Source organism: Anomalospiza imberbis, chromosome 5, assembly GCF_031753505.1.
Source record: "Anomalospiza imberbis isolate Cuckoo-Finch-1a 21T00152 chromosome 5, ASM3175350v1, whole genome shotgun sequence".
NCBI classification, from domain to species: Eukaryota; Metazoa; Chordata; class Aves; order Passeriformes; family Viduidae; genus Anomalospiza; species Anomalospiza imberbis.
Window position 1 is genome coordinate 71,822,599 of NC_089685.1, and position 14,935 is coordinate 71,837,533.

Consider the following 14,935-nt stretch of genomic DNA (forward strand, 5'->3'; position numbering starts at 1 on the left):
CTGACAGTGCATATGGGGAAAAAAAAAAGAGAAGATGCTATATGGGTATGACTCACTCTGAGAAGAATAAAGTAAGGCTTCAAGCTGGGAAAACGTAGGATGAGTGAGTGAGAATATCAGTCACCCAGTTTACAGATGTGCTCATTTATTTCATAAACTACTTTAAAATCAATTAGTAATAAGGTGGAATTTTCAGTCAAGTGTTTCAAAGCACTAAATAAATTATACTAATTCCAGAGTTACCTCACCCCCACTGAAAAGCCAAAGCTCCAAGAGCAGAGGAAAGCAAGCCTGAAACAGTTGTGTTAGATACCAGAACTATTCAACATTGCCCAGACTGAAGACTGGAAGGGAGGTCACTCTGACAGGCACAGCACCATTGCACTCACAGGAATCCAGCCAGGAGGGTGAGAGTCTCACCACTGTTCTTGTCAAAACCATTGCGAGGATCTTTAGAAAGCACTCAGGGTTTCCATTTTTCTCCTTCAGAGATGTACTGAGCCTAATTTGCTGAACACAACTTTGCTACAGAATCAGAAGCAAAAAGTGCTATTTTGTGCTAAAATTCCATGTTACGGGTTTCTTATCTAAGACTTTTCAAATAGCTCATCCTTTTCATTGCAACAATCTGGACCACAGAGCCTAAACGAGGAAATTCTACAGCTTGTGGTGTTATGATTAACATGAGAAAACCCTGAAATTATCCAAATCAGAGACAAGCAGAACTGTGCAGTCTTGTTGAAAAGGACCAAATGAACAATGGAATGCTCAAAGGGAACACATACACATGAATGTGTGCGTGGATGACATGCTCACATGCAACACAAGGCGGTGATCCAAGACAGCCAGGATGGCTTCGTTCAGGACAAATTGTGCCTGACAAACCGGGAGGTTTACATGGAATATGAGGAAAAGCTCCACTGAAAAGGTGGTCAGGCGTTGGAATAGGCTGCTCAGGGAAGTGGTGGAGTTGCCATCCCCCTGGAAGTGTTCAAAGAATATGTGGAGGTGGCACCTGGGGTCATGGTCTGGTGGTGAACTTGACAGTGTTGGGTTAATGCTTGATCTTGCTTATCTTAGAGGTCTTTTCCAACCAAAATGACACTACGATTCCATGTTATAGGTATATTTATGTGACATGATTTTGTGTTTTTATATGCACATATTTATGCCCATATATTTATATGAAGAGTTACACATATATATGCCTATATAGAATGTATAAAATATATGTTTTGTTAGCTTTTCGATGCTTTTCAGGCCAGAAACCTTTAAGGGGTAAAACAAAAGTCTTCTCTGAAATGGGTTTTTCCCTTGCTTTTTCTTGCCAATTCTTAGATGCAGCATATTGATGGGAGACATGAACAGGAGAAAGGAAATGTCATCAGGATTTACCACCAGAAAGAAGAGGTCTTTCACGACTGTCACTGAATTTCTAAGTAGGCAATGTCTTTGAGGCACCTTGGTCTTGTTTTGACGAGCACTTTTTGGGTACACGCAGCTCTGTGTGAAACTCAGACCTCCAGCACGCGTTGAAAGGCTGGATCTCCTTTGCAGAAATCCCAAAAAATCTCCAAGAAATCCCAAAAAAACTCTTGTGAGCACTGCCGTGGGAATAACCACATTGGCATCACTGGCTATCCTGCTTGATTTATTTTGTGGCAGCCTAATGAATGGGGTCAATCTGCCACTGGTAAAGCTCTCCTGACACCAATGGAGTTAGAACAGGAATTAATTTGGTACTGGAAGCTAATAGCAATGAGCCATTCCTTCATGTGTAAGAAACAGATGGAATAATTTAGATAGTTACATGACTTTCCATGATTAAAGAAACCAAGAATATTAGACAGTCAGAGAGCATAGGACAAAAAAAGAAAAATATAAATCTATCCTAATTATTATCTGCCAAAAAATAATGATAACTGATAGTCATAAAATTATGTAAAACAGGCAGTGGACAATACTAATAAGAGGGGAAAAAAACCCAACAAGAAACCAAATACCACCTCTTGCATTTTTGTAGGAGAAACCAGTGGTCACTACGGGAGTTTTAAGATCTCTTCTCAAAACCTGAAGGGTATTGAAACACCTTAAAAAGCCCACCCTGCCACACTGCCTTTTCATTCCAAATTTACTCTTGGTCCTGTAGCCTCGTGCTCCAAAAGATGAACTTAGGAGCAAAGGCTGCTAAAAGAGAGCCAGCACTCCTCAGTCTGCCTGACAGAAAATATCACAGAGGAGACTGGATCCTTTCCCTTCCAAAGCTCACGATTTACAGTCCGCTTTTGGAGTTCAGTACAGCATCCTTCAATGCTGCCTGCAGGACAGCCCTTTCTTTCCCATGAACGTGGCTGTCTCTCTGTTGAGGCAAAACCAGAGAAATCCCCAGTTCTCTCTCTGTTACACGTTTCCCACTGGCAGCACTGGCTGAGTGCCAGGATCACTGGTCCTTCCAAGGTCTGGGGGAGCAGCAGAGGCAGCAGCAGTACACCCCACGATGTTGCCAGCACACCCCATCAGACAGGTGGTGAAACCATGGAGCCTTGGAGGAGGGAGAGTGACATGGGATATGCCCTTGGAGCCTCCAGCCTCACACTTTCCCAGGAACACCTTGTGGAAACCCCCTGAGCCAGCCATGGGAAGCCTAGGGCTGGCTTTGGTGGGCTGAGGGACTCTGGCTTCCTTCTTCCTTCAGAGATTCCCTGCACAGGAGCGTGAGCACCATCTGCCAGCTTGGATCACACCTTCCCTGCTACCAGAGACCCTCGTGGGCTCTGGAAATCAAAGAGCAATGAGCTCTGCTGCACAACTGCAAATGCAGCACCCAAAACCTGCTAAGAATGCATAGTGAGGCAATTTTTTTCCCAGTTGTGTATGACAGCAGATGTTGTAATTATTTTCTTTGAAGGAAACAAACATAAAATAGAAAATTGGATTAAAATTACTGCTTTGCTTACAAGGTTAAAGCAGTCAAAGGAAAGGAAATTCAGTCTGCCTGTGAACCCTGAAATTGTTCAGTTCTTGCAATACCCAACAACATGATACTTTTCCCATGGAACCCCTCATCAGGGCACAACTTGAGCACACAAGGGAAGGCTGAAGAATGTATAGATGATGGAAAATCTTGTTACTCCTGAGTTTTAGGCACCTCATTCAATAGCACATGAATCTACCTTAACATGCTTTGAATGTTATAACCGTGGATGGTGTTTCCTTATTGACACAATAACACAGGTACAAAAAATCATAACAATTCCTCAAATGTCATACAACTAAAACTACCCACAAAAAAACCAAGGTGCCATTTAGGGAAAAAAAAAAGTCTGAAAAACTAGTCTGGCTCTATCCAAACAGATTTTGTTCATCTTCCAGATGCAGAAATCATTTTCTATTCTACAAATTGTTTTCAATTTCCAGGCTGGCACATGGAACCTCAGAGCCAGAAGCACAGCTGGAAATCTGTGGTACTTTGTACAGTGACAGAGCAAACAAAATCACACACCAGGATCAATGCACCTGGAAATAGTAAGAGACAGGCTACTAAAAATGTGTTCTCCATCACAAACACGTTCAGCTGTACTGGCAGAAACACATGGTTTTGGTGACTGGTGTCTGCTTTCCAGGTTTAGTATTGCTTCCACATATTAGCAGTCAAAGAACAATGTTACAGCATTTAGAACAGAATAAAACTCATGAAATAAGAGGAGCACTTACACTGAAATGTCAGTCAACCCTTGTCGTGCCCTTTACTAGATTTCTGGAGCTCCTGGTTTGAAGGGTTTAGGATGAACATCTGAAAGGGGGGGTTCATTCACCACACTGTTTTAGTATGTTACACCTCATTGTGCAGGAAGGGCCAGCCAGGGGCAAACCTACAGCTTTTCCTTTCTTTTTGCCCACACCTTATGAATTTTCACTCACACCTTGTCAAGACTTCTTCCCTACTGTTCTCACACAGGGATGCATCCTACACACAAGCAGGACCCATAGGAAAAAAATCCCAACCTTCTTCACAAGAAGAACTTCTGGGGGAAAAAAGCCACACACACAGACAAGAAACAGAAGAAAAGAAGAATAAGATGTTACTTACTGGTTAACACGGTGACTGATCTCGCTGACTTGGAAACCATATTTGAGTTGACTACCAAGAGAGTCACTATGTAATACAGGCCATGGTATTTGGCATTAAAAACCACAGGGGCAGGTAAAGTGCTATTGAATTCGTCGAACTGGAAAAAGTAGTTCTTGGATTCTCCAGCTATCTTCACAACATACACAGAGGAGGAGCTCACCACGTCTGACGCTTCCAGGGACACAACGATACAATTGTCTTCTTGGACAGCAACTTGGAAGGGTTCTGCACTCTGCAAGACGAGAATAAACAGTTTGTCAACGTAAAATCTAGCATTTTACTTTCACCTATTTCCCTTGTTATTCATAGGACACTCATATGTGCAATAAAGTTACGTCTTATATCCTACTGGAGAGTTAACATCAAGCAGGAGCAATTATTTCAGGCTGCAATTCACAGTCAGCCAAAGTCCACAGGTATCTGATTATCAGAGGCCAGTCTCTCTGCAGCAGAGGCTGGATCCTGCTGTGTGTTTTCTGATACTCCAGATACTCCATTCCTTACATCCTGAGGAAAAAAGCCTCTGTCATCCTTTCATGAGGAAAGGTAAAGTAGAGCAGAAGAAGGACGAGACTGTAAAGGGTATCAGGGCAAGAGGATTTCCAAAACAGCCTCAATGTCATTTAAATCCCCCCAGAAAAGAGGTGATTAAATCAAGACTCTTTTATCTTGCAGAAACAGGATTATATATTCCTCAACACAACATATTCTGAAAGCCTACCACTGGAGAATAATTTTTGGTACTGCCTAAGCTTTTCCAAGTGGGTATTGTATTAACCACACTTGGCCATTTCAGCAAGTACCAAGTGATAAGCAGCCCTCACCACTATGTCCATAGTTTTGGCTGGCACTTTTTATTTCCTAAGCTACAGCAATTAATTTTCAATATTTCTTTTATTAGTAGTAGAGAGAAAGGAGCAATTTAATCTTGTTTTCATGTATCAAGAGTGTGTTAAGACACTGCCAGCTGAAAACACTTTCCTTTTTATTAATTTCAAACTAGCTGTCAGGAGAAGCACTTGTTCTCTACAGGAATTTCAAAACAGATTCATGTTAATTAATGAGGAGGAATAGTTCAAGCTTACTGTAAGAGTTGCCTTTTTGTTTATTAGACCACACCACAGCTTGTAATTTTTTTACCCCCCTGTGAAAACTGTAATATCTGGTATTTTCAGTTCCCAACTCCCCAGTGTTTTTTTTTTTTTTTTTTTTTTTGTTTTTTGTTTTTTTTTGTTTTTTTCTTCGTGTTTCACAGGCTGAGAACTCTCAGGGAAAGGTGGAAAAGCAAGGCTAGTTTGAAACTTCTTTGATCAAGCTGTTCCTGTACCAGAGAGAGATAGAGACCTCCTTCAGAGATTAATTCTAGCAGCCTGACTGCCTCCTACTTTCTTGTGGTTTTGTTTAGTGCTTGTTCTTCCATGAAAACAATATTTCTGGGATTTACACTGCAAGAACCAGGATCCCTACTTGAAATTTACACATCTGGTGTTGCCAACTCCTGGCATTCAAACAAACAAACAACCACAAAAAACAAACAAACAAAAACCAAAACAGAAAACCAAAACAAAAAAGGCAACCCCTTAACAGCAACAGAAATAAACCAGCCAAGAATAACTGGTTCTAGGAGTGTAAGATTTGAAACAGAAGCAGATTGTTTTTACATATATTCATGGTATTATCATTGGGCTTTGACATTTACAGTGTACCTAAGGTTATGCCACCCTAGAGGCAAAGCCACAGGCTTGAGACAGAGGCCCTAAGCAAACCCTCTCCTCTGACCCAAGAGGAGAGCAAGGCACAAAGCACATAATCAGTCCAGCCCAAAGAGGATAACCTGTCTAGACAGCTCCAAGCCCGAGATTAAAAACAGAGGCAATGCAACTTCAGCTGCTGACTTGAGGTTTGCTTCAGTCAGTCTTTAACAAAATTACTTTTAAGTTGTTAAAATTGTATCTGCCAATGTTATCAGTGGGAGAATATTTTGGTATGGAAGCCTGGGTAATTTTTCACAGATGGCAAAGCGATTGTTCCAAAAGGTTTATAATGTAAGATTACAACCACAAAAAAGTTTCCATGTGTTTTCCTCAGCCTGAGCTGAATTCAACAGGCTTACCCTTGAGTAGATCAAAATTCTACATTTCAAGTGGTTGTATTTTGCCTTAAATCCCAGTCTAGCATTTGGATTCACACAGACTCAAACATTTAACTGGGGATTATGTTTAGATCTGCTCAAAACCAAGTAGATGTTCTCTTATCCTTCTTCCTCCCTATTTTCTTTTCCCTAAGAAAATGTGGAATCAATCCTACTTCAGCCCTCCTGGTGTGAGAAGACAGGAGAAGGAAGGCACAGGTGACCTGGCTTTCCAGAAGCACATGCACTATTGTACCACAGAAGCCATGGTTGTCTTCCAAGACCAAGAAATGACTCGGCAAGGTTATTTCTACACACTAAGCTTGCAGTTCATGCATAATCCCACAGAAATCTGAGGGGTTTGACCTTGCACAGACTTGCATGTGAATGCTTCACTAGAAGAAAAAGAATGGTGTTGTCTCTGAAATTATTCTGGCCTTCCCTTGGCCTTGGCACTGAATCCCACAGCCCTAACTCCACGTGCCTACCTGGCTACGAAGAACCAGCCCAAAGTGCCAAATGAATTTATATGTGCCAACAAATAGCTCAAAGCAAGTTCCTTAGAGCTGGATACTATAAATCCTTTGCTATGCTAATCAAGTGCAGCTGGAAATTAAGCATATAATTGCAGAGTCATGGACATTCCCAGGATATAATTAGCTATCAGGCAATGCTCATATGGGTTGTGATTTTACTCTCTGATTCTTCCATGGGCATGGTAGTAACCATGATGGAGACCATGCTTTTATTTCTTCCCCTCAGTGTTTTCCTGAATCCACAGCAAGCACCCTTCAGCAAACGGTTCAGGGGCCTTCTTCAGCAGCTCTCTCACAATTAGCACAGAATGCCTCTGCCAGCTAAATAAAACTCTCTGACATTTGCTATAGTTACCTATGACACCCGCCTGGGATAAATAGCTTTTTTTGAGTCCTCTGTCACCTTAAGCACGTGGAGACTGTGAAATGATAGCTCCCCTACCCGTGTGCCTGTATCCAGCCGCTTTGGGAGCACTGCTGCCATGGTGTGCTTTTTGAGGGCCATCTCCCCAGCAGCCCTGTGCCCCATCCAACCCACCACTGTGCCCCTCTGCAGGATGCATCCCTCTCCTGGGTGGACCCTTTCCAGTGACTGTGTGTCCCTCTTCCACACCTCGGTGTGCTCACAGGCTTTCCAACTGCAGCATGCAGGGGACACACGGTATGTGGCAGACATCTGGGGTTCATTATCCACTGGCTCTTTAAAGAACTTTTAGCCTTTAATTTCATCTTCCAAGACTGGAGCGGCAGATCAGAGAGCAATAAAAATAATGGGCAATTAACATGCCATGAGACAAAATCCTTTATCTCCTTTGGAATATGGATTATTCCTCTTGGACAGTGCTTTAAATAGAACAGACCATTCTGGTCATCCTTCCTTCAAGTGGTACAAGGTCAGGGCTGGGCTTGTGGTTTTGAAAAGAAGGCTAAGAAAAAAGCTGAGTATTTCCTCTAAGCACCACTGGAAGTGACAAACGTGCCCCACTTAACTAGATTGTAAAGCCAGTGTGTCTTAAGACTGACAGCATCAGTATGGTAAATACACATTTCATTACTTCTGGTCAGCTACCTCCAGGATTTAATTTGCTGGTGTCACAGCTTGAGCGGCTGTTTCAAGCCTGTGGGGAAATTTGGCAGGGCTTGTGCATTCAGAACCAAATGATTAGCTCCAACTTACTTCCTAGTTTATTATTACAAGCTCGTGCCACGATAAAGCACTTAGAATAAAAAAGAAAAAAAAAAGGAGGGGGGGGAGTGAATCCCACAGTGTGATGCCTGTTCATTTCCAGGGCAGGGATGAGTCACGTTAGTGGAATTTCCAGCCAATAACCAGGTCCCAATTAAAATAAAAAGGAAGGGGAGGCAAGGAGATATACAACATGTCAAATAAACAATACCCAAGGAGTAATAGGAAAATAAATGGTGTGCAGCAGAGCTCAGAGTCCTCTTTTCACAAGTTTATATCCTCAGTTTATTTCCATATAACAGAATGAGTTTCACACATGAGGAAGAGATCAAAGTTGCGAAACAACTACTGATTTTAAATACTCTAGTTTTTGAATGTCTCATTCTGAAACACATTGTGCCAGAACCCAATTACCAGAAGTGCAAGCAGTTACAAGTTCTGCTGACTTTAAGAGGAGCTGTGGACACTCATCAACTCTGTAAAATTAAAGTACTGGTAACTGCATCTCATTATCTAATGCCAGACAAGTGGAACTAAAATCCCAAACAAATCTGGCTTTTGTCAGCTTTTACAGAGTAAATCCTGCAGCATTCACAGACTTTTCAAAGTGGGCATCTGAAATCCCAAAGCACGAGCAAATTTTAAAGCTATGAGGATCTACTTCTCAGGCACCATACTGATCACCTACTGTATGATGTTGGACAAAAATAGCATCCATGAAAGTACAAGAAAATATTGAACACTACACCCAGCCCTCTTGGGTGAAATATTGGCTATTTAGTGAGTGATTCTACTGCACTCTGATGTATTTTGTCCTGGTGGCCAATAATGCTAATTTCTCTCTAAATCATATGATGACTCATTCTCACCACGATTCATCTTCCTTAATCTTAGGTACTTAAAAGGAATGACTAAGCCAGGATGACCTTTTCAGACAGAACACCTGTGGATTCACCTAAGACTCTAATTACTTTTGAAAAAGCACTAAACGGCCAGAAGGCTGATGGCTCCAGCCACTGCAGCCTATTCCTGCAGCCACTGGATGCAGTGAGTCCAAGTCTTACAGAAAAGACAGCACTGGGGTCCAGATTTCAGGATCTTCAGCCTCTGCTACAGTCTTCCAAAAAGCAGGTAAGAAATAAACAGTACTGCAAAACATGTTTCCTTGGAATTGCTAGCTATCATTATTACCTCCTAGAGTTTAAACAAAATAGGTAAAGACATCCTTAAAGAACTTTGGGAAGTACATCCTAAGCTTTCCAAGTGTTCCAGTGAATTCTGGAGCAGGCACAGACTTCAGTGCTGACTGCAAGACTAAAGGATTGCTTGACATGATCTTCAAAAGTGTGAACAGAAATGTTACAGCCTTCTGACAAAAATGTAAAGACTTTTGGAAAATAAGGATATTTATTTCTGAGGCTTTTGTTTTTATCTGCACTTTCCCACAGGTTGTGTAAAGATCATCCCTTAATAAACACTCCTGGGAAGAAATATTCCATGGGAAAAAAATGCAAATCTGTATAGTTAAGATTTTCCATGCAAAAAGGAATATTTTATTATGTAAAAAGATAGCAAAAGCTGCAGTTCTCAATAATTTATGGTTTGTGATTCAGGTTAACACATCATTTCTGGCATTCTGCTCCATGAATAGTGTCCACAGCCCTGTTGCTACTCTGAGTCTCAAAAAGCCAGTAATAACAATCCTCTGGTCATATTTTATAAATGAGCTTCCACATTTCTTTGCTCTGGGAGACAGCTCTAACGAGATAAGTATTTTTTCCCATCTCTACCCACAAATGCAGAACACGGGGGTGTTTTTTTTTTTTAAGCAAACATCATTATGGTATGTACAGCCCACCATGTTTTTCTGCCATACTGAAGTTAATAACCTGGAAGGAAACATTTCTTCACACAACCAACTATGATGGCATTAAGTAGATTCCAGAATGCTAATTTCAGTAAGGCTAATATCTAATGCATCCCGCTGTTACCATGGCCAATACTTGATAAATTATTGCTAAATATATACTCCTAGCCCATCTTTCTAGAGCAGAGGGCCACACCCAAGCACGGTGATTCAGAAGCCTTGATGTTAACAAAGTTTAAAACTAAGTTAGGGCTTCTAGGATGGCATTTCTCCCTGTTATTGATCCTGACTGCACCCCAAATACAACAGGAATTCACACCCAGGCAGATACAGTTTGGTTTCTCTCCACTCTATATTTTTAGCTTTTCCATAGTACTGAAATTATGTCAAAGAGCATAATTCTGCTGAAAGAAAATATTATTTTGATTCCCATCCCCAACTCAGATCTTTATGGAGCCTCTGCAATTAAAGCTTAGCCATCCCTTGTGGATGTAGCCAAACACATGCCAGATGAACCTTGTGCTTTAATTAAAATGCATCTTCCCTCTTGAGCCTGTATGTGAGTAACAGAAAATGAAAAAGGGCACAGGAAACATCACACTGCCTCAAATCCCTTAATTCTTCCAAAATGGCCCTTCTCCAGTCAATCCTTGTTCTCTGGGACAAGAATGAGAGCAAACTTCTGCCTGAACCAATGGTAAAATGATCAGAGCTGAACATATGCCAGGTGGGGAGTGTTGGCTGGATCCCCTTCTAAATTCCAAAGAGAGCAAGCAGGGAGAAAGGAAGAGAAAGACAGACTCCATGCACACATTGTCCTAAGAACATACACACTCTCCAGCGATTAAAGAGTAGGAGCTCTCACAGCACAGCATCCACCTGCAACTACAGTTCACTGTCCGTCCCAGAAGGAAGGAGGAACAGACCACCTCATGACAAGGCTGAAGGAGAAGGCAGAGTGAACAAATGAGCAATAAATAAAGGTAAATTTTGAAGAATTTGATTATTAGAAAGAAGTCTCTCCTTCCACGGTGAGAAAAAAAATCTGAGGTGTTGCAAAGTGCCCTGATGGAAGATGAGAGGGAACACACTGGAGACGTGGGTTTTGGTGATGAAGGACAACTTCATTCATGCTGTTCAGTCCTTCAGCTCCAAAATTGTGGAGCTCTGCCAGTAATGGAAGTCTGTAATAGAAGCTTCTGATGCTGAAACAGCCTCTGAAGAGCTCCTGATGCTGAAAGGTGACACTAGGAAGCGTCACAGAAAATTCCTGGTGCTCAACAGAACAGGAAGACTGGTGCTGCGCCATGAGAAAACCAGCAGTGCTGTGCAGCTGAGGTGAACTGACTGGAGGCAGCTGAACTTCATACCACATGCTGAGTATGTAGTATGAAACCCCAATGCCCCAATTTTCAATTAATAAGGTGCCTGTATACCCTTCATACGTGCACAAGTGAACTAGTTCTTAAAGGCAGAAGGCAGTGCTTTGCTACTTGCACTATCTGCAAAGAGCACAGCTGGGAGGAAGTTAAGAGTTCTCACTTGTCAGAAAAATTGGAGACCAAAGTGGTTGTCAAATTAATTTGTAATCACAAAGCAATGTAAGGGAAAATGGTGGAAGGGAACCAGACTTTCTCTTCCCTCCCATGTTGATCTATAATAAGAGAACAATTAATTTACTTGTAGATAGGGGCTATTCCAGAATCCTAACCCTTTGTTCCATATCTGCAGATGTTTTTAAAGGGGATTAGGCAACAAAATGCCCTTAAATATTTTCAAAATTCTGAGACTACTAGAGAGGTTTTGAAATTTGTAATTGAGATGCATTAATAAAAACAAAAAAAAAAAAAAAAAAATCCAAAACTCAACCCCCCTGATTGCTCACTCAGGTTCAAGTACAGGTTTATTTTGTTTTTGGTTTTAGACCCAAGTGGAACCTGATGTTCTGCACTTTCATTACCTTGTGGTGTCCCTGTGCTCTCTAAACTGGCAAGAGATGAACGGACAAGCTGCTGAGATTTCTCTCTCGTTATTTATATACAGTTTCTGCAGATGAATGGCATTTTGTCTTGCTAAAGTATCTGCTGTGGTAAAGTGTGTGTGCGTATGAGTGCGATTGATTTGCTTGGTAAGGGTTTTTTTTTTTTGCTTTTTGTAATCTGTGCTCAAAGGGAAACAAGCTGACAGTGCTACTTCCCTGATTGCTAGCAAGAGATGATGAGCTCTGTAAGTCTTTGTGCAGCACAGGGTCAACTGCAAATCCACACGGAACATTTCAATTGTAGCTAGAGCCTGACTTGTCAATTCCTTTCCAGCGTGGCTTTAGGCTCAGTTCAGCCATTTGTAGCAATCTGCTAAGTCCATACCCACAGAAGACTGCTCTGCCACGCTGGCAGCGTGCTGCTCAGAAGTCAAACACCCCCAAACTCCAGTGCTGCAAAAGCTCAGGACTTGTCATTGCCACCCTGCCCTGCAGGGATGGCTCCAGCAGGATTTATTTGGTCCTAGTGTGTAGTGTGTCAAGCATTTTGCTCTTAGCACAACTGCCACAGGCTGACTCGAAGGAAGAGAAAGGGAGGAATGAATACAAAGAGCTCAGGAAATGGAGCCAGGACCCTCAGCTGCTGGAAAGTCCTTCCAGATGCAAAAGTGCCATCCCAGCTGCCCAGAGCAGGAGACTGGCCGGGGGACAATGGCTGCTGTTGCCTAAATGAGGACACCTCAAAGATTTGCTGGCCAGAATTTTGGGATGAGACTTCTGTGCTTAGTGTGGGATTAATCTGGCTTCATTTTATCATAATAAAAATTGGGTGTGTAGTCAAATCTTATCATCTAGGTTCCCTCTGTAGGGAGAGAGGGATCTGAAGAATTTGATTTCTCCACTAAACCTTAAACAAGCTGCCTTCTGCAATGCTTGTCTCTGTGCACCTTCCATTTAAACACCAAGAGCCAGATGAGACCAGAAACAGCTCTGTATGGTTTGACAGCAGCTGCAACTCAGATTTTTAAAGCCATTTTAAGGTATTATGGCTCCTAGTCTATTTTGTCCAAATTGATGTTATAAGGTTTCAATTTTGTTTAGCTATTCTCTTTTTCAGCAGTATAGAAGTGCATGATGGCTGTGACTGAGCAAGGCAAATAACTTTAAGCACAAAATAACTTCAAGCATGCTACTCAGCAAAAGATGTAAGCATGTCCATAAATCCTTTGCCTCTTTGGCAAAGGCAGGCCCTGAGTACAAAGAATCAATCAGGAGATCAAGGTCTCTTTTCTGGAGCTGCCAAAGAGTGATAACCCCCTGAAACTTCCTTCTAATTCGTTTTGAGTCTTTTACAAAGTGAGGTTGCTAAAACAGTCATTCAAAGGATAAAAAATGTCTTTGTCTCTGAGGTGATGCTGAGCCTCCCGTTCTGCAGGTTCAGTGTTCTCCTCACAGAAATTATTATTCCTTGCTGTGGTCATGTGGTTTTACACTTGACAGATATTCAGTGGCCAACAGGGACGCAGTCAAACCACTGCAAATACATTCATCAGCCCAACATCTCAGGCTGAGGCAGCTCAGCAGCAATGGCATGGAGAGCAGACACATTACATTTCTGTCTGCTTTGGCAGCTACGTACCCTGCGAGTGCAGAACTGAAAGAACTGAACTTTTGTCATTAGCTTTCTTTTATACATTTCTCTTTTAATACCTGACAGAGCTTTTCCCCAGGCATGACAGTGGCTAGTCAGGCAAGAGAAGGCTTAATAAACTGAGAGATGAAATCAGCTGAGAAAAGGCTGGGTGGAAATTGGCAATGAGAAGTCTGTTCCCTACAGTAGAATTGTCTGTAAAACAAAAATATAAATTTTCTGAATGCTGTTTCCTCATTTTAACTCAGGATGCTAAACCTCTGTAGTGTCTTCTGAAAAGGACGAATTTATAAACAGCATGACCTTAAATGAGTCAACATGCCCTTTCCCAGACATACACCACAGTAAATATTTACTGAGCTTTATTTCATAGGCATTAACTCGTTGCTAATATAAAAAGCTTTCAGGCTGCTCAACAATGCAATATTTAATCCTATCATTCTGACACTTAAGAATATGCACAGTTTAAAAGTGATAATGTTTTTCTTTCCTAGTTACCTTCTAGATATGAGTTAACCATGTATTTGTTTATGCTGTAATTTTCTTCTTCAGTTTTATAAGGTGTTTTTGTGGCCAGTGAAAGGGAAGGATAAGGATGAAGGCATGGATTTTTTTTTCTTTTGTCTTCTATTTAACTCACAGCAAGTGGTGTTTTCATACATAAGCACTGGTCATTCTGCATTATACCAATCCGGGCAAAAATACATTTAGCCCGGTTCCCTGACTGCCATTTACAGGTTTTAGTGTGGCAATTTCTCAATAACTGCAGTGTAAATATAGAAATCTCTCTGACCTCATCAACTCCTGCACTTCAAATTCAAGCAATACCTACATTGCCTAAGGTCTTACCCAACTCTTTGACAGAAACATAATATTTTCAATATACTTCTGGGAGCACACCTGCCTGTACTTTAGAATTACAAAACTGACATGGCCCTTTTTTCCCAAAAGTGACCATAAAAAGTCACAAGGTAAGTTTTGTAAATGTATATGATGTCCTATAACCCAGATAAATATCTACAATATCCTTCAAAAAAAACCAGAACTGGGCAGCATGGTATTTTTTATGTAAAGTTAAATGTGCACCCTCAAACCTCTCCACCTTCACAGCACGGTTCTTCACGTACATGTGCAACAGAAAGATGCAAGAAAAGGCACGCTGGCAGCACTGAGCCCCTGTGGTAACAGAAGCAGCTTCATCTCCGAGCCAAATGAGTGGTTTCTCTTAGTTATTTATAGTCCTTTTAAATTTTAATCACTTTATTTACTTATTCCCTGCCAGGTCCCTACTGACCACATTCAGTTTTCCCTCCTCTTCCACTCCAGTGCGCTCATAGAGCAGTGAAAGCTCTTTATTTCCAGTATCAGTCTACAGTGTTGTTTCTCAGCTCAATGGATGCAATTTTTGCCTCCTAACTCAGGTGCCAGGAGAGCCAATGGACAGAAGTATG

General features: G+C 41.5%; 1 protein-coding gene across 4 annotated transcripts in view; it reads right to left on the reverse strand.

Annotated features, from left to right (window-relative positions):
- Window positions 1–14,935, reverse strand: part of PTPRO (protein tyrosine phosphatase receptor type O) — a 141,616-nt gene that overhangs the window by 59,146 nt on the left and 67,535 nt on the right. For 2 of the 4 annotated variants that reach the window (XM_068191941.1, XM_068191942.1), the window contains exon 2: window positions 4,091–4,364. In XM_068191941.1, coding sequence (XP_068048042.1) covers window positions 4,091–4,364 — 274 coding nt within the window. Of the gene's footprint in view, window positions 1–3,714; window positions 3,794–4,090; window positions 4,365–6,245; window positions 6,434–14,935 lie in introns of those variants that run through there. The other 2 variants (XM_068191943.1, XM_068191944.1) reach the window with 2 other exon arrangements.